We start from the raw sequence: 25,882 nt of genomic DNA, 5'->3' as shown, positions 1-25,882 counted from the left end.
AATATATGAATGGCATTGTCAATTACCTTGAAATCAAAGAAACGTGAGAAAATTCATTGGTCAAGACCTACTGTGCACAAAGAAATTCGCTTGGAGCTTCATGTGACATTCAAAATCCACCGGGTCTCGGCGTGAACTTGTTCTCCTGGCAATGCAGCATGGCACTTATCCGACATTCAGGATTGAAAAACAAGTAATGTGAATACTCCCCAGATGTTTTAATTCTAATCTTAAAGACGAATAAAGCCCTGGGTATTATTTGTGTGGATCATGCTTTCTTTCAAGAGCAAGTTAGTTTTATACAGCGCTATCTGCAGCACTAACATAGGAGGTTTGTTCTATGTTCTATATGGCCATTGGAAACTTTAGTTTCCGTATGTGAAATCTATTTGAAAGCTTTTTAAGTTGACCTACTCTTCTCAAATCTAGATAAGACGAGCTGTCGGGTCGGACTCGCCTTTCATGAATTAAAGTCGAACACTTGTGAACTTCTCATCTTCACGAGATTCACTCAGCCATCTCAATGCAAAGTTTCCAACCCATCTCGTAGTCACTTGATTAAGGGCTTAACCGAGGAGTACAAAAGCTTTCGCACTTTGTCCTATTTGCAAATTCTTACTCGATCTTCCTCTTCGGCATAGCTGCTAACACTCACCCTCCAAACCTCAACCTTCTGGGTCAAGGCCTCCTCTCAACCAAACTGCTTTGCACGCTTTGCATTCGAGTATCTGACAATCGGTTGTTTGGCTTTCGTGCATCCTGCATTGACCTCGTCACTGATTTGCCTCCAAACTCCCGCCCTTCAAGTCCCTCAGCCACAAATCTTCGAAAACTTTCACTCGAGTTATTTGTGTTCATCCCGAATACAAGCCAAGATGTTCCCCAAGGTCCTTCTTACCGTCACTTTCGCAGCCATCGCTGGAGTCGCAACCGCCAAGCCGATCGAGGCCCGAGACATTGACCTCGGTGGACGACCCATTCCTGTATGGTACTGCTGCATCAATAACTGCCGCAACTGTTGGTGGACCCAATGCCAAGGCAACCCTGAAGGTTGCGCCAATTCGGTAAGTCCTGTCGCCTAACAATCTCGACTTCTTCTATATACTAAATTTCGTCTAGTTCTTCCCGAGTTGCTGCGGTATGATGGTCTTCGGCAAGAGAGATGAGGATATTGACAAGCAACACTACAATATGAAGGGCGAGTTGGTTGAGTTTATGAGTCTGACTCTCGGGCAGGATGGCAAGAGAGACGAGGATGGTGGCAAGCAATATTACAATGACGGTGGCGAGTTGGTTGAGTTTGTCACTCTCCCTTCAAAGTAGATGCTTGCTGGTCGTCTCAAGGGGATGGACATACATCTGATTGGGAATGACTTATTGAATGGATGAACATCGAGTGCTTTGGAGCTGAGACATTTCCGGAGACAGTCGCGCTGCTTTCGATTCACATTGCCGGGAGACTTTGGGTTTCCGGTTGGGCTAGAGATAGCGAGGAGTCGCAACGCAAGCAGGCTTTACCGATCATAACGTCCCTAATTTGCCGTGAGCTTTTAAATGTCCGAAGTGACATTTGCAGGTTAAGAACTTATGGCCGTCGTTAATCTTGTGACTATTCATGTCGGCCAAGAAGTCGTGCTTTGCACCCTTGCTGTTGCAATGCAGGTCCGTCAATGGTGCTGACGCGGGCCAAGGGGCAGAGTTTTCGGGGCCTGAAAGTGACTAAATAAGCTGAATATGCTCATTATAGTGCATCATTTAAGTCCACCAAAACCCACCGTCCAAAGTTCTTGTACTACATGTACTTGTCGTTTCACCAAAACCTCTTGGCGGCTTTCCAGAAAATGTTTTCACTCCTCCATCTTCTAATTCTTCCCTTTTTGTGTCTTGTAAATGCTCTCACCAATACCACAAACCCACCAATCCGCCAAGTCTATACTTTTGGCCCAAATACTTTCATCGAACAGATCGCCGTGCGTTCTAACTCGCACATCCTTCTCACATCCGAAAGCGTTCCCACACTCTTCACACTGAACCCACTCCTCATCTCGCCAAACGCCAGTGTCTTGTCCACATTTCCAAATGCCACGGGTCTGAGCGGCATCACTGAGATCTCACCAGATGTCTTCGCTCTCGTATCTGGCGTTTGGGATCTAGTGAATACCCGCGCGACATCCTTGAACATCTGGACCATCGATCTCTGCCCTCCCTCCCCGGTCATCAAGCACGTCACCGCCATAGTGAATTCCACCATCTTCAATGGAATGGCTGCAATTCCAGGGACGGATCTAGTTCTAGCTGCAGACTTAGCCCTGGGTGCTGTTTGGCGAGTGAACATCCGTACTGGTGCATATGGGATTGCTTTCTCAGACTCTTTACTTGCACCCTTAGGAACAGATCCAGGAACGAATCTTGGAATCAATGGTATACGTGTCTCTGCCAATCGAAAATGGGTATATTTCGCCAACTCAGCGCAAGGATTCTTCGGGCGAGTGCCCATTTCACGTTGCGGAGAGAAGGTCGGAAATGTGGAGGTGATTGCGAGTGTGGGAATTCTGACAGGTGTTGCTGGGGTTCATTTCGATGATTTTGCGCTAGACGGGGAGGACAAGGCGTGGATTGCGACGCATCCCAGTGATGTGATTGAAGTGCAGGTTGGGAAAGGAGTTGTAGCTGATATTCAGAATTCAACCTTGTTGCTGAATCCGACGAGTGCGGCGTTTGGACGAGGTGCGGAGAGGGAGAGGAGGACGTTGTATGTGACGAATGGGGGGACTTTTGTGGGAGATACTTTTGAGCTTGTGGAGGAGGGAGTTGTTGCTATTGATTTGTGGAAGGTATGAGATGCGTCTGGTACGAGAGGTAAGCGCCGCAGCAGTCAGTAAAATGTTGATCGTATTGGTATGTTGACTGAAAAAATGGCTTCGGAGAGGTAACCAGTGTGGCATTTGATAACAGTATCATGGACCAGAATTTTACTTTACATCCATCTGCTTGCCACTTGAGGGTCCGGAAGCCCTTTAACATATGCCGCCAGTCTTGACTCTGTCATGACCTTGATCACTGGAAGTCGCATGGTAGATATCTCTGCATTATGATCAGGTGTCCGCTCCTCAACGCAGCCTGTACCACCTCAATTCCATACGTTTCATCGTCGGGATCTCCTCCTATTATGATTAACTCCTTCAATCCGCCAAAGAGCAGGGACTCGGGCCCAGGGAATAGATCCCACCTATATCCTCAATAATCTCCAAATGGATGGCAAGTTTTAAGATGTTGTCGATTTTGAGCTCACCAAGTTCAGCACTTTGGAGGATATTTAACAGAAAAGAAGCGCCGCCGGACAGGTACCTAATGCCACAAGCTGGCTGGAAACAAACACCAGGAGATGTGATTTCGGCGTCGGGAACAACAGCTTGCCGACGTCCTTAACAATGTACTATATGCCCCCCATTAACTGAAGTGGAAAAGCAAAAATCGAATTGTTTAAGAGCCATCTGGCGAGATTAATTGCATGCAAAAAGCAGCGCCACCAGACTTCTTAGTCCAGGAATCTTATGCAGCTTAGTGAAAGCTGGCGGGGTCATATAGAACCTGTTATAGTAGGCGCGGCTTTTGAAGTCCTCTCCACGATCAAGATGAACTTGACAAAGGAACTCATTTTACGAAGGCCGACTATTATGAGTCGAGGCATAGGTAATGAAAATTACCAATTCGGATTCCGCAGCTCGCCTGGGAGTTTTGGGAAGAGATCGAATGTCTGTCTCGAGCGGCACCCACTGCGCCCTAGCTCGTAACGTATCGACCTGACACTTGCATGAACAAGGCAGTATTTGGCATGCAATTAGGCTTCAAATGTGAGGGTAAAGTTGATATAGATTGAGATGCCTAAAGTACAAGAAGTACGGTTTAGCGGAGGGTTTATATGCCTCTGCGGCTGAGCTAACCAAAAGGCAAGAACCACGCGTATGGCAACTGACACTGCCTCATTATCTAGTCGTGATATAGGCACGGCCTGAGCCTGGATCTGGGCCTTTATCTCTGCAAGTTGGGTCTCGATCGATGCCATATTGCGCGAGTGGGGCGATTGCGGGGTAAGCCAGAATCCAAGTGGTTTTGAGATATGAAATATTGGAGTCGGTAAGTAGTATGAAATGGTGGAGTGAAGTACTCACTCTATGGAAGGAGCCGGAGTAATGAAGAGTCGGAGGGTGTCGAGAGGCGCTAATGCGGTGGTATGGTGCACTTGACATCAACGGGATTGCTTGAAACGCTTCGGTGTTGAGCTGGTGATAGAAGACAGGTTGCTCCTGGGGTTCGAATACCTAGGCTAGGTTAGTTGAAGGGAAGTTGATGGAGCAACGTGCAGTTTTGTGAGCCGAACATGAGAAACGGGGGTTATGCTGTCTAAACCAGGCTGACCTCCCGACTCGCTGACTGACAGACACAGGGGAGGTGATCATGATCCCGGTAGGTGGAAAAAACACCAAGAAAACAGCAGGCAAGACTACGTAAATATCTCCTGGGAGGAGCAAACTTGAGGGGACCTTTTTAGGTCGACCTTTACTTCGAGGCAAGGGACACGCTGAATATTGGCGAGTTTCAGGGGATACAAAAGGCATTCTCGGTAAAAGTACAGGGATCTGGTCGCTAACTTTGTCGCCGAAAACCACCAACTTATAGCAATAGATTGCTGGTCCTGCGCGTATCTCGGGATTTAGGAAGAGAGAAGCAAACCCCTCGGACATAAAGTGGGAATGGCAATACACAGGGTTTAGGGAAACACTTTAAACAGAAAAACAGACATTTTCCACTTTCGATGCCCAAGCAATTATCGTTGTGACCGAAGCTACGTAAAACGAAGCAGACTTACCGGCACTTCAGTCCCACCGAAAGTGCGCGGCCATGCGGGAAACAAAGTTTTTGCTGTAGGTCATGTTTGCGCTTGTCTGTACACCTGCGGCATAGTAATGAGCAACTCCTCCGGCCTGAACAGGGGTTCGCTTAAATCTTCGACCACCAGGGTAGCGAAGCGAGCCAACTGAACATAGCCTTGTTTTTCAGTATCCATCCTCACAACAACCAGTCAAAACAAGTTCTCTTTCCTCAACGTGCTGCTCCGCGGCGCCACCCGTATAACTGGAACTTTAATGCATGTTTCACCACTCGCCGATGGTGAGAGTGTTGGCTTTAGGTACAAGATAATTTAAGCGAGCTACATAGTCCAACCACAACACAGTCGGTGTCAACGTAGCAGATTGGAATTAAAACTCCGGGTTCTTGTATAAAGCTTAGGGCTGATAGAGTAGAGGGTATTATATGACTTCAGATTTCACAGATACTTAGCTTTTGCGACTCGAGGCATATGAACTAACGCGTAATTTTCTACGACTTGTGAAGCTGTAATGTTACCTAGCGATCTCGGATAGTCTGGTAAGAAGGAGTGGAAATTCGGACACCCGATCCTCCGAAAGGTTGGATCATAGCTCGCATTAAATCTTGGCCTTATAGGCCCTTGAGTGAAGACGCAAAGGACGGAACGTAACCATGGAGGGGTGATGAGGGGCAAAGTCCCGATTTGGATCGCCATATGCGAAATGAGTATAAATCTACCATTTCTCTCATCAAACAAAGCTACTCCTCTTGTAGTAATTTCTGTTGAATGTGAAATGTTCGCCATGATATCCCTTCGATCTATCCTCGCAGCCCTTGCATTGTTTGGACAGTATGCCTCAGCGCAAAAATACCTCTTCGCACACGTCGTGGTCGGAAACGCAGCCGCTCACACTCAATCCACGTGGGAAGACAATATAATCCTTACAAAAAACGCAGGACTTGATTCCTCTGCGCTCAACTGTGGTTGTCCCGAATCCAATATTCTCACTCAAGTCGCCAATGCCTTTGCAGCTGCCGAAGCACTGGGCTCTAACTTCAAGCTGTTTTCCCTCTTCGACTACCTTGGTGGCGGAAAACCATTGCCTGCCACTGGTAGTAACTCCCTTGTCTCTTATCTCAATCAGTATGTCAGCAAAGCATCGTATTTCCTTTACAAGGGTGTTCCCTTTGGCTCAACATTCGAAAGAACAGTAAACATTGCCAACTGGGCTCAGGGAGGAATTATTCTCTCCGCTGTCGGCAATTTGTATTTTTTGCTCGATTAGACGAGTCTTGGCCCTTCAGGAAACAGCAACTCTTTGAACAATATCGATGGCTTTTTCAGCTGGGATATGTGGCTTGAAGGGGCTACAAACATGGCAGATAGTTCCGATCTGGGTTGGGAGTCGGCCACACCTGGTAAAACTTATGTGGTGGGTATCTCGCCTTGTTTTTTTTCACAGTGGGGGTGGGGTGGGAGTCTAGATTTGGTGTGGAGAGGGGACGACTTGTGGTGGATAGATAGGCTCAGACTTTGAAAGTCAAACCCGTTGTTGCTGATTATGTGAATCCTTTTTAATTTTAGTGATCTGGCTGACATAGACCAGAATTGTATCTTGGAATGACTTCTGCGAATCTAAAAAAACATTGAGACCATCAGAGCCTCATCTGAAATCCATGCGGGTTCAGCCATCTAGTTTGCAGGAAGTCACCACGATTCATGGTGTGACTTCTTCCCATACTACATCGCTATGTACAAAGGATTGACTTCAAATATTGCCGCAGTCCAAATAAAATACTTGCACCATACCGCTTTAACCAATGGAGGCTCTGCGTGCGGAGTAGATGGCAACAATCGGAACTACTAACCAGTAGTTTCACCGAACAATGTACTCGAAGACGGGATCTTCTTCAATGCTCTCCTCATGCCTAACGCAATCGTCGCGGCCCGAATTGGCAATTATCCTGCTGTTTCTTACTCTGGGTTGTAGGGCATCAATCATTGGAGCCATCCATTTAACGGCCGGACTGGCACGCTAGCGCTTATCATTATTAGGAACGGCGTCGTTGTTAGTGATGCTACTGTAAGTCTAATTACGGCGAGCACTACGCTTTCAAATGGATATACTAATTACAATGCTTAGGTTAGAGTTTTCGAGGTGCTAGGCACATTCTTCCCTGAATGTGTGAGTTTTGAAATCGAGGATGAAGGACTGGAGACTTACCGAGAAGTGGTCAGTCATTAGGAGTGGAAAGCTTGGCTCTGTTCATAAAAAAAGTCCCCGGTGCTTTACTCAACCACCAGTGCCATCGCATAGCCATCCCAGCCTTTACTACCCACAGTCTGAACCGCCGTAGCCTCAACCCTCTTCTCCTTCCCCATCATCTCAAACAACTTCCGTGTCCCCAAAACATCTCCAGCCGTTGAATTTGGATCGATCAACCGTCCTCTGCGTGCAATATTGTCGACCACAATGAGGGTACCGACATGGCTCATCGCCAACGCCGCAGTGAAATACCCCGGGTTGTTGTCCTTATCGGCATCAATGAACACCATATCAAAAGCCTCCGTTCCCTCTTTCTGCATCTGCGCCAAAGTCGCGAGAGCAGGGTTGACCTTGACCTCTACCACCTTTTTGAGCCCCGCATTCGAGATGTTCTCTCGAGCTACCTTCGCGTGCTCTGGCTCAACTTCGAGAGTGATGACTTTCCCTTCGGGGCCGACGGCTTTGGAAAACCAGATAGCACTGTAGCCACCTAGTGTGCCGACTTCAAGGACGCGTTTGGCTTTGATCATTTTGGCGAGGAGGTAGAGCTGTTTTCCTTGGTTGGCTGCGACGTCAATGGCGTCTAGGTTGGAGGAAGCATTGTTCTTGAGAGCGGCTTCGAGAGCTGGGTCTGTTGGGAGGAGATGGTCGCAAACATAAGCGTCAAGGGCGGTTGCCTTTTCGAGCGTGTAAGTTGCCATTTTGACGGGTTAGTTGATTTTGCAATGAGTTTGAGACACTCCCGACGTTGATATGAAGTGTGAGTGGGGTGAGAAGGAATTTTGGAAGATTTGCTGCGTTTTATAGTGAGTAGGCTGTCTTTATGAGAGCGGAGTTAATGTACGGAATTGAAGTGACTCTTCAGATTGAGTGGATTCATAGAAAGGGAAAGTAAGCACCATAATCATCAGATCTGATAAGATCAGTAGGCAAGCCACTACTCTGCTATCTTAGCCTGTAAACGAAAATTACGCGGTCGTGGACGTGAGTCACCAAACAATTGCGGAGTACGGAGTTCAAATCTCGGGCAATAGTTGCTCCAGCCAATGAAAAAGATCCTAGTGGATCGGCCGAATAGAAAGTACGAATTTTGATTAAATGCATTTCTAACAAGAGTGTTGAGCCCCCTATTCTTTCATTTGAAATTCATTACTTCTTGAGTTGTATTATGGTTGCGTACAATTGAGAAAAGGATGGCGAGTTGTCAGCGAGAGGAGTTTCTGTATTATCATACTCCTATTTGGTTGGCGTAGACGCCGCTGTATGTTCCAAAAGAGCGGGAGAACAACATTCCAAACCCCGCGAGGTAAGTCATGCCCAACACCTCCAAAGGGAGTAACTTGGCTTCCTTGATCTCTTTACTCAAAGCAACCCCATGAGCGAAAGGTAGAACCTGGTCGTCCCTTCCATGAATCATCAAAATGGGGGCTGCAATTTCACGGAGTCTTTCCTTCCGCTATCCAATAAAAGAAAGAGATCCATAGTTGGTGGATTACCAGATATCAATTGCACGATCAAAGGCTGTCTCTGATTGAATATTAGCACCTCAAGTATAGCTCTTAAATATTACTATAATTTCGCAAAAGAAGCAAGGTAGAGAGCTATACAGAGTATAGCAGGAGTTAATAGATTAATTAGGAATTTGTATAGTTAATAAGTAAAGAGCGCATATAATATATTTTAGTGTCAAGCATTAGGAAGGTGTGCCTCACTCGATTACTTGAGATGAAATGTTTTCACAGCCTCCGATTGTTCCTTTCGAGCGAAACTCCCATTCATAATCCCATGCACATAGCATTCCCCCACGAACTGATAATAATCTCCCTCTAGCGGCCGTAACACAAATGGCACACTCCCTCCTCGAAGTACACATACAATATCGCCTGGCTGCGTGTACGAAGGTCCTAGACCGATAAAGCCGCGGTCTGTGATTATGAAAGCACGTTCCGTCATCCACCGCAGCATAAGAGCCTGGTATTGCTGAGCCTGGTATCTTAATTTAGATAAAGCTCGGCCCGATCTCAGCTGCTGCTGAGTATAAGGGTTGCGGCCCATCCACGCATCGAATGCTAACTTGAAGTGTAGCGGAGCAACTACCACTTTATCGCCGACGCGCGATCTGTTTACAATCAATGTACGCCACAGAGCCTCATGCCTTCCGCCGGGATCCGCTTCGTACGGGTTGGGGCGGTATTGATTGAGAACGGACTCCCATCGTTCAGCAGTCGAGGTAATAGAATCTAGAGCTTTAGGACTCGTGAAAAGGTTTCGATCCATATAGATATAGTCTGACTTTCTGAAGAATCCAGGATCTGTGGTACGGCTTGAGTAATGGACGGTGTCGAACACCAGCCCTTGAAGGGTAAGAACTTCGAGATCCTTCAAGAACTTAGGTTTGGCGCCGTGCGATTTGGGTTCATTTTTATGGGGTTTTAACCCGCCCAGCAGTGCCCACGTGTCATAGCCTCCATCAGCCATATAGTTGTTCATCATAAGAGGAAAGCGCGGGGAAGTATCCAAGGATAGGTCTGGCACCCATGAAAGCAAGTCAACCAGCTTTTTGTCTGTTTGACCCCACTGCAGCACGGAAAGGTCGTCTTCGCTTTGGAGAAGATGAGCCGTTGTCTCCTTAAACACTTCCCGGTCCGGCTTAATTTTTTCGTCGTAATTTATCTCGAGCGCGGAAGTATCCGTGGGTGGACAGAGGCCCAACAGCGCATAAACCTTATCCCGACGTAAAGTAGAATCAAAACGAGTGGTATTAAACATCCAAAAAGACAGGGGCCCAAGTTCCACGTTATCTTTTGCCATCTGATGGTTATGCCAGTTCGCAAACATAATGTGGAATGGCATCATTGGGGGCACGAAAGTCCAGCGCAGTTGACCTGCGCCCCCAAGAATCTGACCGGCGGCTGTACGATAATAAGCCCGCAAATCTGTTTCTTTTCTGGAAAGATTGGTAAGTTGCTCAAAATCAACCTCTTTGTCACCACACTTCACAATGATATTTTTCGAGAGGAATATTTCCTGGACTACCCAGATTCGACTCCACCAAGTGCGGGCGAACAGCGCCGATAAAGCCAAGGAAGGAACGTCCTTTCCGCTAAACCTTGGATCTTTGACATTTATTGAGCCCGAATTGGCTATAAAATCCATAGCAACGTCACTATTGTCGGAGGATGGTCCAAGCCAGACGCAGGTTTTTTCGGCGCAGGCGTAGATGTGCCTCATCTGACCCACTTGGTGCCCCTTCTCCGCCAAATCTTCCTGGTTGATACAAACAGCATCGATCCAAAGAGTTAAAGACTTCTCGGGATCTCGTAAATGAAGTAGCGCGGAGGCAAGGTTCGGTGTTACCTTGCGCGGTGTACCAGTCAGGTATATAGATGTAGGTTGTGGCCGCCAATATTTCGAGAACAATGCCCACAAATACTGAAAGATCCCTCGTAGCGACCACGGAGATCCACTCAACCTAATAGGATCCCCCCAAGTTTAAGAGAGAGCAGTGTATGTTGGTTTGTCATCCAGCGATATTATCTTGAGATTGCAATGGATATCCTGAGACTTTCCAGCCGGCAACAACTCCAATACCCGAATTTCATTTCTCTCTTTGTTCAGTCGCGAATATATACTTGACAGACTCGACTTCTCGGGAAAATCCGTGCTCGAGGGCAGTTTTGACGATTTCCGATCTAGGATGTCGGACGATGTTGAGCGCCGAGAATAGTGTGCGTTGACAGCATAGCCTGTGAAGGCGATAGAAGATACGACTGCGATTCTTCTAAACATTTTCGCACTCTAACATGTCATGAAATGAGACAGAGTATCGAGAATTGAGTGCCACTACTATTGGGATTGATTTTGTTGCAATGTTTTGGAGGTTGACAACTTATTTTTTCAGCTCACGCGGGGTACAGTCGGTCCGATCCAAAAGCGACAAAACGGTCGCTCTTTTACGCCCATAATAACTTTTTAACTATAACCCTAATTAATTTATACTAAGTAATGCGATTATAGAATAGAACCAGGCGAAAAATACCTATTAATTAGATTTTTAATATAATTTGTAGTTTATTAATAATTAAGGCTTAAAGTATATGGACCTTTTTTACTTTTTTGATTTTTCCCTATATAAAACGCAAAAATATTTGCTTACTAAGGTTACGTAAGCCCGGGCTTTAGGGGGAGATCGCGGTATCTTACTAGCCTTATTATTAATATAATAATAATAATTAAGTTCTATAAGCTCAAGTAAGCCTTCCTAAATACTAAATATAGCTTTTTCTAGTACTATATATATTATATATATAATAGGTCTCTAATTATATAGGTTTTAAGCTAATTTTTGGCCGAACTAAATTCATAAACCTTACTTATTACTTAGCTACTTTCTTTCCCTTATTTTTGCATATTATCTCATTTATTTATTACTTTTTTAGATATTATTCTATGGCATTTTTGCTTCCGTATATACTAAGCAGCTTATTTAATACTTAATTCCTTCTAATATATATCTATCTAGCGGAATATATAGTTATAAAACCTCTATATAGTCTTAATTAAATAAGCTTTAAGTACCTCTACTACCTTAATCTTGGTATCTGGGAAGCTAGTCTTTTTTACTTAATAATATCGAGTTTTGCTATATCCCTAGTATATCTTAATTAGATTAATTTCGTAGTAGAACTTCGGTAAAAATATAGCCTTATATCCCTAATCTATAATAAGCTCTTTAACTTGGGACTTCTCTTTAAAGAAGTCTTGGTAATTTAATAGTATATAAGCTAAATAGTATATTTATTTAATAGCGGGAAGATATTTAAGGAATATAGTATACTTAGTACCCTTTAGATACTTAAATCTTAAGCCAGGGATATTGCAATCTTGCTTAATAAGAATCTGTTCTATGCCCTTAGGCTCTCTTTCTCTATTTGAATTAAGTTACTAAAGGACTTAAATAGTGCCTTATAATCCCGGAATTATATACTCTAATAAAAAGTATATATCCCTTTTATAGGCCTTAATATTACCCTTTTTAATTCCCCCTAATCCCTTATTTATACTAAAGGCATTTAGTATATCTTTGCTATATAAAGCATATATAGAAAACTAATTAAATATTAGAATAGCTATATAATTTAGGTACTTCTATTTAAATATATTAAGTGTCCTAGTAATCTGTACTAGTAGCTATTTTATATCCTACCAAGGGTTCCTATTTGAGCCTAAATATATAATTTGACAGGCATCCAAATTAGAATTATCCGGGATAAAAATACCTTTATTATTTAGTACCCTAATATACCTCTCAGGGCCTATAAATTCAGAATTATGAATTAGCCTTCCTTTATTCTTTCCGGGCATTTTTTGCTAATTATTTACTAGCTAGAGGCTCTTTTTATAGTCAAATCCATGGAAATAGCTCTTATTATAGAAGTATATTATATATACCTAAACTCTAATTAGAAGTAAAGATTAAATTATATACTATATACTAGCTTTATTCTCCTTATATTAAACTATATATAATAAAAGCTTCTTTATTAAAGGTAAAAATACCTCTTAATAATACTTAATTATATTAGGGTATTCGTATTTATCTATATAAAGCCCTTTCTTAGTCTCATAGTAATAAAAGCTAAGCCTAGGGAGCTATAAATAAGCTATACTACAGGTAATAGGCTTTTCTATTATTAATAATAATTAAGGTAAAATCTCCTAATTAATAATATTTAGGAAATTGTTTAGTAATATTATTCCAAGCTTTTAATTAATTAACCAAGTATAGCAGGCTAAAAAAATATTCTTATTATCCAGATAAGAAGCATTTTCTCTTTTATTATCCCTAGTTTCTTGGGGAATACTATACCACTATTAATAGTAATTAAATAGCTCCCTAATTTGCCAAGCTAGTATCTTTTTATTATTTAAGTAATAATTACTAGAAGCTACTAAGAGTAATATATTAATTCTTCCAAATTAATATTACCCTAGCTTTAGAAGCTATTAGGTATATTACCGGAGTAAGTATAAGTTAGTAATTATATATAAAGTATATAGCTCTTTGGTTTGAGCTAGCTTAATATCTATATTATTAAGGACTTCTTAGTAAGTTATTTATATATCTAGAGCTTTATTATCTCTATAGGTATTTCTAATAAGGGTATCTAAAAGTAGCTCGTTTATTCTATTATTTTTATCTTTAAGCCTTTGCTCTTCCCTTAATTATATATTTCTAGGGACATTAATTAATCTCCTAATAATATTGAATTATAGCTTCTTTTATTTAAAAGATAGTATAATTATAGGAGTCTTAAGCCTACTAGATTACTCTATAACTTGAGTATCTTTTGCCCTCTAATTATATATATGTTTTTATTAAGTTTCTTAATAGCTTTACTAATTCCTTTATTAATTTGGGAATATACGAGCCTCTAAAAGCTAGAAATAATATTAGTATACTTATATTATAATAAAATAAAATAAGAAACTTACTAGCCTACTCTATAAGTTTTTACTCTTACTATACGAATATAGGCTTCTCCAAAATAATTATCTTATTATTACTAATAATAAGCTTTTACTAAGCCCAAAAGAGAGTTAAATCTTCAAGCTCTACTTCGTTATTTTATTTAATATCTGATTTATTAAAATTATCCTCTATATTAGAGGGTTTCCCATACTATTTATTAATAGATACTTGGATTATAGCTTCTTTAGCTATAGTAAGAACTATAATTAAATCAAGAGTCAAATTAGCTCGCTTGCGTTTCTGAAGGCTTATAGAGATAGCTATTAGAAGTATATAAAAGGGGTACTAAATTGGGTTTATAGTTATTAAGATATTAATATAATTATAGAAGAGCGGTTAACTAAGGGGGGTAGTTATATAATAACTAAAGTAAAAAAATGACTATATAAAATGCAAAAATATTTGCTTGCTTGATTACGTATATTATAACTTCCTTAATAATAAAGATATTATAATTTTGAGAACATAGAATTAATTCCTATAGTATATAGTATAGTTTTAATTAATACGATTTATATTAATTAGTATTATGGTGGTTTTTATTTTTTTTTGTCGCTTTTGGATCGGACCAACTATAACCTTAAGTTCTCTAAATAGATCCAGTATATAAACTATAGTGTACTAGCGTACATTCAGTTCTAACAGATCTATTACATGGATTACTACAGTTGGGCTTTGTGCTATAAGATAACTTTAGTTAAATAAATTTAATATCTAAGAATTATATTATTATTTTCATGAACTTAGAATTAATAAAAGTATATTTGTTTACTCTAATATTAATAAAAGAAAAAGTATTAATACCTAATTTATTAAACGCCTGGACTGAGCCCACTGAGAGTGGAAAGCAGCAAGGAAGAAATTGAAGGTCGGATCCGTAAGGTTAGAATCCCACACATCCATGCCGCAGGGAGATGTGCACTTGGCTCCAGTGTATTAAAGGATTAATCACGTTAATCAAATTAATCGGTTAATTAATTGATTAATGTGATTAGATTATGATTAACGTGATTCAGATTTTTTTTGATTAGATTAGATTAATTAATCTTGATTAATCTGATTAATACTTGATTAATCACGTGATACCGGAGTTTCTTGACTTTTCTTACTTTTCTCTTTACTTTTACTTATTAATTATTAAATAACCTTATAACTAACTAATAACTCCTTTTCTATAATAATAAACCAATTATTTATAAGAGGCGCACGTGATGACGCATAGACGAGTATCAGATATCGTGGATCTAGTTTCCTATTTTGGGTAAAGCTTGTATGGGATCACATTTCCTAATTAAGTAAAGGTCTTCGTACGCTTGGCTAAGCGCTAGGGAATATATAGGGAGACGCTTCTAGCTTTGGAAAGGGGCATCGATTAGTCTTTTGTTGGAATCAACTCTTGGAAATCAGTTACACTTGCAAGCGTCACTCTAAAGCTTACTTACCTTGATTACTTGTACATCACCCTGCTATTATATGCCTCACAGCTTGGTAAGCTGCGGCCCAGGCCGCCGCTAGGTGGCCGTAGCCCTAATGCGGTAAAGCGCGCTCCCTATGCGGCTAGCGCTATCACGTGTCTAGTCACGTGCTCCATTAATCAAATTAAGCAATTAATAATCGATTAATCTGATTAGATTATGATTAGAATATGATTAATGGTAAATTTCCTTGATTAGATTAGATTAATGCCCATTAATCTAATCTAATCTAATCATTTGACACACTGCTTGGCTCGGTGCTTGACGCAGAACTGCGAGTGAAAGGCATTCAAGGACTGAGAGTTGTGGATGCAAGCGTTTTTCCTGCGCCAGTTGGTGGGCATCCCCAAGCAACGCTGTATGGGCTTGCGGAGCGCGCCGCTGCACTGATTGCTAGAAAGAAGGACGAGCTTCATATATCAGGCAATGTTTAGGCTAAGAGAAAAAACACGCTTGCCTTGCTTTGCTAGGATTGGCGTTCGGCACCAAATGGTCTTCAGGGCATGAGAGCTTTCGATGTTTGGTGTTAGGCAGACTGCCTCGCTCAATCACAACATGGGCTCAAAACACTTCAAAGATTAACACACCATTACAATGAAGCCCCTGGTATAAATATCACACTCTCGCTCTTTGGGACTGCGACCACTCCCAAACTCTAATCAAATGTAGTGGGACTTCGGACAGGGTCTAATAGACGTGGAGCGAGATGTACGTTGGTGGGTAGACCTCTACTGAAGTTGGCGCGCGTTGCGTGAAGCCCGTCCTGCAGATTGAGGGCGAGAAGGCTAAAAATGGGCTAAAACATTGGCACGAGAAGGAGCGGGATTGACCAGCCGTGGTGGCCGAGGAATTTGGGGGTTGAGGTTATGCAGGTGATTGTGTTTTGAACTTGGGTAGTGGTGATTGAAGCGACTGTAGAGGATATTATCCCACGGCCCTGAGAGGCTAGGAGATAAGGCTCGACTGCCCCCTTTATTGTATATATAGGTCTCTACTACGCTGTAGGCGTCCGGTCAATGCTTACTCAGAAGAGGTACCACGATGGAGAGCGGCAGAGTTTGTAGCCGCTGTCGCATGTATCGAAATCGCCATCTTCCTCTCGAGGGAGAATTTACCAGGACTTTGGATATAGAGGGCGTGTTGAAGGAAATAGGCTATTTGGAGCAAAGCGATCATAGGGAATCTCTAGTATCTGCCACGTCGCAGCTATTTCCAAGCCAACATTAAAGGTTGGAGCAAAGGTTGGTCAGTAGAGAGGCCTTCCACCTCGAACCACAAAACCATCCCTAGACTTTCGCAGCGTCCGAGCCATAAGAACTTTTCCAAAATACGACTAATCTCCGCCCACGACTTCGTGCCTAGGTGGCCGTTGATACCACTTAGCAGAAGCACATACCATTCTCGCAGCGGACCTTCCGTTGTTGTACTCGCACCCATGAATGTTATCCAGAGCAACAAGTCAAGTTGGTCTCGCCAATGCACTAGGAATTCCGTTCTCACCAATGTGGTCTTCAGCCGATTTCCAACTTCTAAAGTGAAATAAGGGTCAGGTGGGGTGGGTCGAAGCATCACCATACGATACGCCAAAAGCCCATAACTGAGGCATTCTTCGACCAGTAAAAGAGGAGCTGCCTCGATCGCCTCACTTGTGATCATATACTGAGACGATATCTGATCGATGTGCTGGGAAATCAAGTCGCAGTGAGTATCTGAAAATCGTAGCTCGGCGTCAGTTGTCCCTTCATATGCGAAATACATCTTGATCAGCGAGGTAGTTTGTGCATCGGCAATGAATCCCGCCATTTGACGATTGATACCAGCCGATTGGAGGATCTCGTGGAAGCCTGGCGGTAACCCAGTTGATGGGCGTCTTTCTGAGAGGTTCTCAGACAACGTTCTCAGTGGCCTCGATCCCGTAAATATCTCGCAGGCACGATCACAACTGAAGACATATCTCGTTAGCAGTGCCACATAATACGGATTTGGGGCAGGTATGTACCTCAGTGCCAGCTGTTCCAGAATTCCACCGAGGCCCAGAGTGTGGAGGCCACCTCTGATCGACACCATAGACTGGAGGCCACTCAAATGGGCCTTGAATACCTCGAGATTCCCCAGAAGAAGCTTAGAACTACATTAGACTGGATCGGTTCATAGATTGTTCTGGAGATATGAGTCAATAAAATTAAACTGACCTCCTCAACGGCAAGCATCAAAACTGCTGCAATTGTGGCATCGCTCGTCGCTTTTCCAGAAACTCCCAAGGCTTTATTGACCAACCGGATGCACTCCGCTTTATGAGTCAAAGCAGTAATACGATAGCTCGTATCGCCTGATAATTTAGCAAAGCTTTGGGCCGAGAGTAGTAAGAGACCATGGAAAACACAAGGGTCTGCGATGCTGAATGGGATATAGATCGTTTTTATTGGATCTGTAGCGTTACTTGAGTTGATGGCAAACACGTTCATCTGAGGTCCAACGACGTTCAAGACTGTGGGTCTTAGGTAAGCCAGTGATATAATTTAGACTCATAAGTATTGTGACTTCATCAACGAGAATCAGAATATATATGAAATGAGATCCAAGGAGATCGGTTCTTACAATGATCTATCAGGATGTTCATGCGAGGTGTGACGTGCAATGAGCAACTAGAAAATGGATCAATTCCCTGTGGCCCTACCACAGTGACCAAACTTCCAGTTGGCTGTCGGAACTTCTGCTGAGAGCATCCCTGTACCTCCAACGCCGTGTTGGCATGACCTGTAACGTTTCCACTTCTACCCCCTATAACCGTAAGTCACGATCCATGAAAACTAATACATTTTAAGTGACAGAGTTCGAGAGGTTCTCCCAAGCGAATCTCCAACAGCATTTTCAGCATTCGGAGCCGGGGATTGAGATTGGTTCCTACCTTGTAATTCTTCCTCATCTTCCCAAGCTTGTTGCCTTACAACGTGAAATTGACGAGCAACATGCGACCGGACAGCCTTTCGTGTCCGGGGATCTTTATCCTGTTCTGGATTCGTGGTCGTTATGAAACGCAGCTGTGGCGTTGCCTTTGCCAGCTTGTCACGAGAGCGCTTCCCCTTCCTTGCTTGAGGGCTGATTTCCGGTTTGGGAACTACTTGCTGAATTAGGCCAAGGGCTTTTCTGAGCCTTATCGTATCTGAATCGTTCCTACCATTCTTTGCATGTTCGATTCCGTGCTCGTTGTTTTGGTCTTCATCGAAGCAGGGTTGGCTGTTCCCGTCAGCCATTGATAGCAGTTGAACGCCGAGTCCGACCTTCACATCATGACCAAATCGGGAAATGGAGAGCGCATGCTGCTCCTGCCGGCTTCATCTGATGGGTAACGTGCCCAGGAATTGATGGTCAACTGGGAGTGAGGTGTGAAAATGGTAGGGGAATTTTCTGCATTCCTCGCAGCTGAGTCAGCCGCCGCACTTCATTGGCCACGGAGGTTCCGGCATAAAGTACGAAGGTAGCTTCGAAAAAGATCAATCACTGGGACCGCTTAACTTTAGGCGTAAACCCACCTAGGTTACAGCGCCCGAGCGCTGTATCCAAGATGTCCGCAGGGCTCATTACAGGGCTCGTTAACCGAACGCACCGCCACAGGGTCTTACAGACTCTGTGACCTATTCTCTTTACTTTATGCCGGAACCTCCTTACCGCAAACATTGTCTCCCTACTGCGCTCACATCCTGGGAACATTCCCTTTGCGGACCTTTCGAATCGCTAATGCGCAAGCCCTGCCTGAAGACCAGCAAATCAATCTCCGAGTGTACGATTATCACAGTATCACCAAAGGAAATTTCCTGTCTTGCAAAAACTTGGGGGCCACGAACTATCTATGTGAGGACTGTATATAGTGGCTGCATCCTTCTCGAGTACCAAGCAACGCAACTTGAAGTCCTGCTTAAGTAGGCCCATATCATCCACGGGAATTGGTCTGTGGCAATGGCAAGCTCTAATGTTTAGGGAAGACCTTGGACCGATCTACAGTACTATTTTTCAGCTAGCTGTTCGGGGGGAATGCTTTTGGGAGTTTCTGCATGTGCTGGAACCGGATACCCTGATAGCTCCGCTGTTAGGCCTTCGGAGTGCATCGCTAAAATTATCCTCACATCCTTTCAGCACCGGGTCTCTAGGAACCCAAATATTATGGAGGCTAATGCATGTTGCCCACTGAAGGAGAGTTCAATACCAAGTCCAAAAACGAATAATACGGTGAGCGGGCCGAATGCAATGATTGGAGTTGCAACTGCCCATTGTGAGATGTCTCTGGACATGGATGACTTAGTTACGATGAAGTCAACGTGATACAGTAGCCACCAACTGTACCCACAACAGTAATCCGCGCCTCAAATGGTAGGATATTGGTTTAGAATGAAAGTTGTAGTTGAAACGTGACCAATTAAGATCGGATGGCTTCCCTCACCGTCCATGCAGTCCCTGCAGTCCCAGCCGCAGTGTGGCAGGGGCCCTTGCATTTTCTAGATCCGGTTTAGTTCAATATGGGGAACCTATCGCGTGCCGCTTCAGTTATCACGTCTCCCACTGTGTTGTTAGTCGCCGATGTCGATATCTGTACTCGTTGCTAATATTGCCACCGTGCATGGATTCTTGCTGATTTCCTGTGATCATGAATCGTGTCTGCTGGTATAAAAAGGACTGCAAGTCCTCGCGCATCCTGAATCTTAAGTCAACTTCAAATACTTAGCTATTTCACCAGCCTTCAAATCCGTTTTAACAGCATCGTGAGTCTCACTTCCTCTTGGACATTTGCCCTCTCATCTGACATCTTGCTTCGCCCAGCATACCATCTGCAACCTTTTTTCCTCAACAAGACTTCCTAATACCACGTCAACTATGGCTTCAAAACCAAGCATCGTTCTTGTCCATGGACTCTGGATGACCCCCCTTTGCTGGGAAGACTGGGTCACCCACTTCAAAGCTGCAGGCTACACTGTGCTCGCACCAGGCTGGCCCGGCATCGACTCCCGCACACCCGAAGAGATCCGCCGCGACCCTAGCGCACTCGCCGACCTCACCATCCGTCAGATCGTCGACCACTACGCCTCCATCATCGAAGCTCTTCCGACACCGCCTATCATTATGGGCCATTCCTTCGGCGGCCTCTTCACGCAGATCCTGCTCTCGCGCGGCCTCGGCGCTGCGGGTGTGGGCATTTGTCCAGGCCAGCCCTCTGGTGTGATCGCCCTAAAGCCATCGACTATCAAATCCGGCTTCGGCGTCCTGGGGCATCCGTCGACGTACAAAGCCGCGGTACCTATCACCGAAAGCCAGTTCCACTACGCGTTTGGGAACCACCTGAGCGAGGCGGAGTCGAAGGTTTTGTGGGAGAAGTACTCAATCCCTTCAGCTGGGCACATCTTGTGGCAGGGTTTGGAGGGTGCGTTCACTTCGACGGGTAATACCAAGTCAGATGGGCATGTGGATTTTGCGAAGAGGGATAGGGTGCCGCTGTTGCTAATTGGGGGTACCAAGGATCATGTCGTGCCGGTAGAGGTGGTAGAGGCAGAACTGAAGCATTACAAAGGCCCCGCGGTAGTCGAGATGAAGATTTTTGAGGGGAGGAGTCATGGAATTGTAAACCAGGATGGGTGGGAGGAGGTTGCTGATTTCTCTCTGAAATGGGTCGAGGAACGTATTGCGAAGTGATTTAACGTGACAGACTTTTTTGTTTTGCTACGTTCTTTTTGGTCTTTAAAGTCCATAGTGTCCTAACTTGATGTAATGGTCTTTTTTTGTTTTCAAATTTATTATTGGCTTTAAGTATATGTATTCTATCCGTTGCTCTGCGACCAGCTTTGCACTGGACAGTGCTGGGGCAGGATTTTAGGAGGTGAAGGGTCAAAACCCAAAAAACCGAAAAACCAAAACACCAAAAAACCCAAACCACTTGAAATTAGACGTGCAACTATACTAAAATTAAGTTGAGGCCTGTAACTACTATAGCCAGTATATAAAATTAGGTATTATATTAAGATAGGCTAATTATTATTATTGCAGTGAGCTCTCCCCCAGGCAGCTGCCAGGGAGCTGCCCCCAAAGGAGCTCACCCCCAGAGAGCTCTTTATATATTATAGGGAGCCATTAGTTAGAGAGCTATTATTTGGGAGGTTCCTTAGAATATATAGAGGCTCTCTAGAGAGTATTTCCCTAGGAGAGAGTACCCTAGTTGAAGTTTGTGTGGGGATGGGGAGGGAGGCGTGGCTGGGAAGGGAGAAAGAGAAGAAAAGAGGTGAGGGAATGGGTGGCTGATAGGTAATAGATGAACCCGAAATTATCCTCTAAAATGTGCTGCGGATCGTTTGAGACTATACGTAGCTAGTATTAAGGGGTTAAAGCAGTCTTCTCTATAAAGAGTATTATACTAGAGCCGTCACATGGCAAATATAATTTATTTATCTTTCACGACACTTTACATAAATATTTTATTTGTTTATTTGCCCCTTTACTATAATTGTAATTGATAGGTACTATAGTCAAAAGCGATCTCCCTTGGAGTGATTAAACGGCGTCATATTTATGTTCTTATTTTATTAGCATGATTAAAATAATCATTCGCTTCATTTATATTATTAAAAGTAAGATTTTGACTTGTCAATGCAAAGTTTTAGTTACGCGCGGTGGGCTAGTGTGGCAAAAAGTTCACGTGATATTAAAAATCCAATGGCACATGATTTGTAAAAAATTAAAAAACTAGCAGATACTTAAGGGGGGTTGGGGGGTCTCCCCCTAAGACTAAACACTCCTCTTATCTTCTTCTATTTCCTCCTTTTCTTGGGGGGGGGGGTCCCGGTACTGCCCAATATTGCAATATATTCTCTTAATGAGAGAAAATCTGGCTTTTACTCTTCGCATTTGCACTTGCTTATGCGGCCCCTTGCATTTAAGAACTGCTTGACGAGACCAGTCACGTGCCGGGCTAAGTATCCCGTGCATCGAGTTTTAAGACATTTGCTTACCGCTTTCTTTTTATATAACATTACCCTTTCCGTATTAAAAGTGACTTAGCAAGAACTTCTCGGCCTCTAGAACAACCGAATAGGATGTCGTTGAACTGTGACGCCAAATTAACCTTACCATTCGCGTGTAATTTTACGGGATCCAAAAATGGCTCTCAAGCAGTCCTCGCGTTATGTTCTATTTTTAGCTGAGCAGTCGAAACGAGTCCCACCCTCGCGGGCCTAAGCTTTAGATCTCGGCCAAAACGCACAGGGAAACGAAAACAGCCCCGTGAAGTACAAGAAGACTTACCTGTCAGCGTGTTGTGAATGTATAGTAGTGACAGCTTCTAGATAGAGGTACCTTTCAGACAGCTTGTTACAAACTAACGACTTCTAGTGAGAAGTGCCTAAAATTACGCCGCGCCGTAAACAGGGTGAGCCATGCTGAGCAGCCTCGAGCTGAACTTGAGCCAGACCTGAGTCAACTTGAGCAAGGGGGGTCTATTAAGCTCGAGTGCTGGGAACTATAGTGAAGTCCGATGGTAGAAGCAAGTTTATACACGGCGGTTTATTGAGCATTGAGAGCAACGGAAGCAAGTCATCTTGGCCGTTCGAGAAGAGCTCAAAGATATAAAAATCAAATCTCAAATCAAAATCAACCTGTAACAACCCTAGGATAAGCCCCTCTTCCGTTCGTGGTAAATGAGTACCTGAAAAACTCCGAATCGGCCATGCCTAGCATTTTAAAGCGATTTGTAGTTTAGTTAAGTTCAAGGGTAATAATAGTTCTGAGAGATACACCTACTCGTAATCTGGCTAATAACTCAATTTATAATTCCTATTATAGTTCAATGCAGGTCTATAAAAGGTGAAGCCGTTCACAATTCCAGAATAGCTGTCTTTATTTATAGGCGTAGTATAGACAGCCATATTATTAACCGCAATTTTAGTCGATATATAATAACCATTTAACTATATACTACTTCTAGTAAAAATATAAGTGAGAGTAAGTTAAATAAGGCTAAGACTTGAACTAGCTTAGAAGATATTTATAACATTTATTATTTTGGTTTTGAGTAAGATAAAAATATAGAAATATTAAATAAAAAGAGAATTCGAAAGATTTGAGGAAAGATTTATTCTTATATTTCTTATTTATAAATATTAAATTTTGTTTTATTATTATAAATAATATAAATAAATAATATAAATAAATAATATAAATAAATAATATAAATAAATAATATAAATAAATAATATAAATAAATAATATAAATAAATAATATAAATAATATAAATAAATAATATAAATACTTTTTATTAAATGCGATTTATAGTTATAAGAACATTTATTATCTCTCATGGCAATGCCATTTTTAGAACCCCCGATATTGGTCTCTTTCTGAAAGTCGGGGCTAATTTCTGCTCATTACAAGTGTACCCAAAATACCCAAAACATTGGGCCTTCATTTCAAGCGACCCTCAACATCCTTGGACGTATCCACGCTCAAGCTTTGGAGTTCTCAGTGTGTCAAAAAATAATCAAGGCTAATTAATTAGAATTAGTTAGAATTGATTATAATTAAGTATGATTTGATTAGCTTGATTTTTATTATAATTAATTATAATTAACTATAATCATCACGTGATAATACAAAAGTATACTATCTTAGGCATTTTTAAAGATTATTAAATAACTAGTAGCTATAGTAACAAGATATAAATAAAATCTATAAAGCATATATAAGAGTATAAAATTAGTCTAAATCTAAAATAATAAACTAGTTTTTATTACGTGGTACCAGTCACGTGGTGTTATTACACGTGACTTAGCATGTGGCCAGTGCTTCCTTAGCCTGGCAAATAGCTCAATTCAAGCTCTTTACTACTACTATAACATTAATTTATCTTGATAGTTTTCTTCTTTAGAAATCTCTTTCTCTTTTCCCTTCTTATTTTCTTATTTCTTCTTCTTTAATTACTCTAAGGGTTTATTTATAGCTCTTTTATTAGTGGCAAGGAATCACTGGAAAACAAGGAGGTTCTAGCGCCTTTGGCTTCGCTTACTAATTAGCGCTAGGCCTGGTTTAGTAAAGAGCGCCTTTAGTAATACCGAATATGGCTAGCCCAGACCTTATTTTAGCCTTATCTCGGCTTCCGAAGCTCCAGAGTCATGTGTGTAATCACGTGATAAATCTAATTAATTATCTTTGATTATCTTTGATTATAATTAAGTATGATTTGATTAGCTTGATTTTGACTTGATTTGATTTGAGTAGGGGGGTCTAATCAAATCAAACCTAATCATTTGACACACTGGGAGTTCTGCTTCATCTCTTGAAGTGCATCCAGAACTAATCGGAGATCCCATCCTTCCCTCAAGCCTCTCATCAAGAGTTCCTGCTCACACTCCGGCGCCATCCCACCAGGAGCTGGCGGTCGCCGGTCTAAGTTTGTTGGGAACGGATAGCCTTCAGCGACAGCAGCAACATAAGCTTTAACTCCCGCACTCTCACCCTCTCTCGCAAATCTCCCCTTGAGAAGGTCCCACGTTGCTTCAATCAACGGAAGCGCATCTATTGATTCCATCGGTTTTCCGAAGGCACTACTGACTTGAAGTAGGTTCGCCGTTCGCTGAACATCTTCCGTGACATTCTCACCTGCAGCATGAAACAAAGCAGGATTGAAAAACAGACCATCGCCAGTCGATAACGGTAAGCTGACATAATTTTCTAGGAAATATGCCTTGAACTGAGGGAGGCGGTACGCCATGTACCCTTCATCAAAACGTTGGCTGAAAGGAAGGAGCCTGGTCGGCCCGCTCTCAACAGGCATTTCGCTGTGCACCACTGCTCCTTGGAGCGTAAGCAGCTGGCTCGCAATTTGTATAGCGATTGGGAACTTTTCGCACGCTTCGGCGGTCTGGAAGCCCAGGTGATAATCTCGATGGCTAACTTGAGCAGCACCTCCGGGCTTAACCACATTTACTTGGCTGGTGATGCGGTACCCAGGTCCCAACCAAGCCTCGCAGATAAGAGATAACCATGGATTTGAGTAATACTCTACAAATGACTCGGGTTCGGATAAGCAGTGCTTACTGAAAGAGTTCCAGATTCTATCGTTGGCGGAACTGCTTGAGAAATGGTCGCCTTTGCGAGCTGCTTGCTTTTCGGACTCGATTATCCCACCATATACAGAGTTCGCTTTCTCAATGAGTTGTTTGTCTGGATACATATTCTTCAGGGCGACGACCCCGGGGCCGGCAAGAAGAATGTGGTGCCACTCGGCCTGTAAGCGTGCGTGCAGGCCTTTGTCACCGGTATCAATTTGAGCAAGATTGTAAATTGGAACATTTGATAAGACCTGGGAGGAAAGCGGGTAATCCTGTTGAAATGCTTCCTGAGAACATAACTTCTTGAAAGCTGACAGTGATGGCTCGGATCCTATTGAGAAGACTCGAGAAGGAATGTTGGAGGACGAGTGGGTCGCCATCCTGCCTGAGCAATGCGACTGGAGGAAGATGGAGCAATGTGAAACCCAGAGTTGACAGCTTAAATTTGCTGGTCCTAGAGCTCGATTTCCTCGCAGATCGTAAATGAGCGTTCCGGGTAGATGATGGGGCATTCGCCGCATAAACGAAATAGGCAATTTTCGCCTGTAATATTCCTAGCAGAATCGGAAGAAGTACTTCAAATGCATCAAACAATGATTATATCTATCACTAAATCTAGTTAAATATGGAAGGACAAAAGGTACAGATAA

At 43.0% G+C, this 25,882-nt stretch overlaps 11 protein-coding genes across 11 annotated transcripts; 5 read left to right on the top strand and 6 right to left on the bottom strand.

Moving 5' to 3' along the window:
* Window positions 1-875: 875 nt before the first annotated feature.
* Window positions 876-1,323, top strand: K444DRAFT_628828 (uncharacterized protein; the record flags this gene model as incomplete). Its single annotated transcript, XM_024882964.1, has 2 exons — window positions 876-1,064; window positions 1,120-1,323. 2 exons carry the CDS (start codon window positions 876-878, stop codon window positions 1,321-1,323), a joined length of 393 nt encoding a protein of 130 aa, XP_024738734.1.
* A 518-nt stretch (window positions 1,324-1,841) lies between these two features.
* On the top strand, window positions 1,842-2,840 carry K444DRAFT_642722 (uncharacterized protein; the record flags this gene model as incomplete). The annotated part of the gene is made up of 1 exon (XM_024884773.1): window positions 1,842-2,840. The coding sequence occupies one exon, from the start codon at window positions 1,842-1,844 to the stop codon at window positions 2,838-2,840; it is 999 nt and encodes a 332-aa protein (XP_024738733.1).
* A 2,835-nt stretch (window positions 2,841-5,675) lies between these two features.
* K444DRAFT_628826 (glycoside hydrolase family 71 protein) lies at window positions 5,676-6,158 on the top strand (the record flags this gene model as incomplete). Its single annotated transcript, XM_024882963.1, has 1 exon — window positions 5,676-6,158. The coding sequence occupies one exon, from the start codon at window positions 5,676-5,678 to the stop codon at window positions 6,156-6,158; it is 483 nt and encodes a 160-aa protein (XP_024738732.1).
* A 659-nt stretch (window positions 6,159-6,817) lies between these two features.
* Window positions 6,818-8,064, bottom strand: K444DRAFT_380191 (S-adenosyl-L-methionine-dependent methyltransferase). Its single transcript, XM_024872338.1, has 2 exons — window positions 8,039-8,064; window positions 6,818-7,933 (listed from the first exon to the last, which is right to left on the bottom strand). Exon 2 carries the CDS (start codon window positions 7,838-7,840, stop codon window positions 7,163-7,165), a length of 678 nt encoding a protein of 225 aa, XP_024738731.1. The 5' UTR covers window positions 7,841-7,933; window positions 8,039-8,064; the 3' UTR covers window positions 6,818-7,162.
* Window positions 8,065-8,299: 235 nt separating this feature from the next.
* K444DRAFT_612050 (uncharacterized protein) lies at window positions 8,300-8,595 on the bottom strand. The gene has a single exon (XM_024880059.1). It carries the CDS (start codon window positions 8,554-8,556, stop codon window positions 8,368-8,370), a length of 189 nt encoding a protein of 62 aa, XP_024738730.1. The 5' UTR covers window positions 8,557-8,595; the 3' UTR covers window positions 8,300-8,367.
* Window positions 8,596-8,909: 314 nt separating this feature from the next.
* K444DRAFT_514506 (uncharacterized protein) lies at window positions 8,910-9,092 on the bottom strand (the record flags this gene model as incomplete). The annotated part of the gene is made up of 1 exon (XM_024873542.1): window positions 8,910-9,092. A coding segment is annotated over one exon (183 nt), but the record flags the coding sequence as incomplete, so codon positions are not given.
* Window positions 9,093-10,145: 1,053 nt separating this feature from the next.
* On the bottom strand, window positions 10,146-10,526 carry K444DRAFT_484477 (uncharacterized protein; the record flags this gene model as incomplete). Its single annotated transcript, XM_024873073.1, has 1 exon — window positions 10,146-10,526. A coding segment is annotated over one exon (381 nt), but the record flags the coding sequence as incomplete, so codon positions are not given.
* A 4,877-nt stretch (window positions 10,527-15,403) lies between these two features.
* Window positions 15,404-15,580, top strand: K444DRAFT_526808 (uncharacterized protein; the record flags this gene model as incomplete). Its single annotated transcript, XM_024874577.1, has 1 exon — window positions 15,404-15,580. A coding segment is annotated over one exon (177 nt), but the record flags the coding sequence as incomplete, so codon positions are not given.
* Window positions 15,581-16,479: 899 nt separating this feature from the next.
* On the bottom strand, window positions 16,480-18,400 carry K444DRAFT_628823 (uncharacterized protein; the record flags this gene model as incomplete). The annotated part of the gene is made up of 6 exons (XM_024882962.1): window positions 16,480-16,504; window positions 16,543-17,088; window positions 17,146-17,267; window positions 17,339-17,634; window positions 17,745-17,927; window positions 18,055-18,400. 6 exons carry the CDS (start codon window positions 18,398-18,400, stop codon window positions 16,480-16,482), a joined length of 1,518 nt encoding a protein of 505 aa, XP_024738726.1.
* Window positions 18,401-19,718: 1,318 nt separating this feature from the next.
* On the top strand, window positions 19,719-21,081 carry K444DRAFT_588113 (arylesterase). The gene is made up of 2 exons (XM_024878047.1): window positions 19,719-19,903; window positions 19,962-21,081. Exon 2 carries the CDS (start codon window positions 20,016-20,018, stop codon window positions 20,826-20,828), a length of 813 nt encoding a protein of 270 aa, XP_024738725.1. The 5' UTR covers window positions 19,719-19,903; window positions 19,962-20,015; the 3' UTR covers window positions 20,829-21,081.
* A 2,964-nt stretch (window positions 21,082-24,045) lies between these two features.
* Window positions 24,046-25,612, bottom strand: K444DRAFT_662798 (phytanoyl-CoA dioxygenase-like protein; the record flags this gene model as incomplete). Its single annotated transcript, XM_024886746.1, has 2 exons — window positions 24,046-24,068; window positions 24,529-25,612. 2 exons carry the CDS (start codon window positions 25,610-25,612, stop codon window positions 24,046-24,048), a joined length of 1,107 nt encoding a protein of 368 aa, XP_024738724.1.
* Window positions 25,613-25,882: the final 270 nt, after the last annotated feature.

Source organism: Hyaloscypha bicolor, assembly GCF_002865645.1.
Source record: "Hyaloscypha bicolor E unplaced genomic scaffold K444scaffold_56, whole genome shotgun sequence".
Taxonomy (NCBI): domain Eukaryota; kingdom Fungi; phylum Ascomycota; class Leotiomycetes; order Helotiales; family Hyaloscyphaceae; genus Hyaloscypha; species Hyaloscypha bicolor.
The sequence above is the reverse complement of the archived record's forward strand: the minus strand, read 5'-3'. Positions and strand labels throughout refer to the sequence as shown.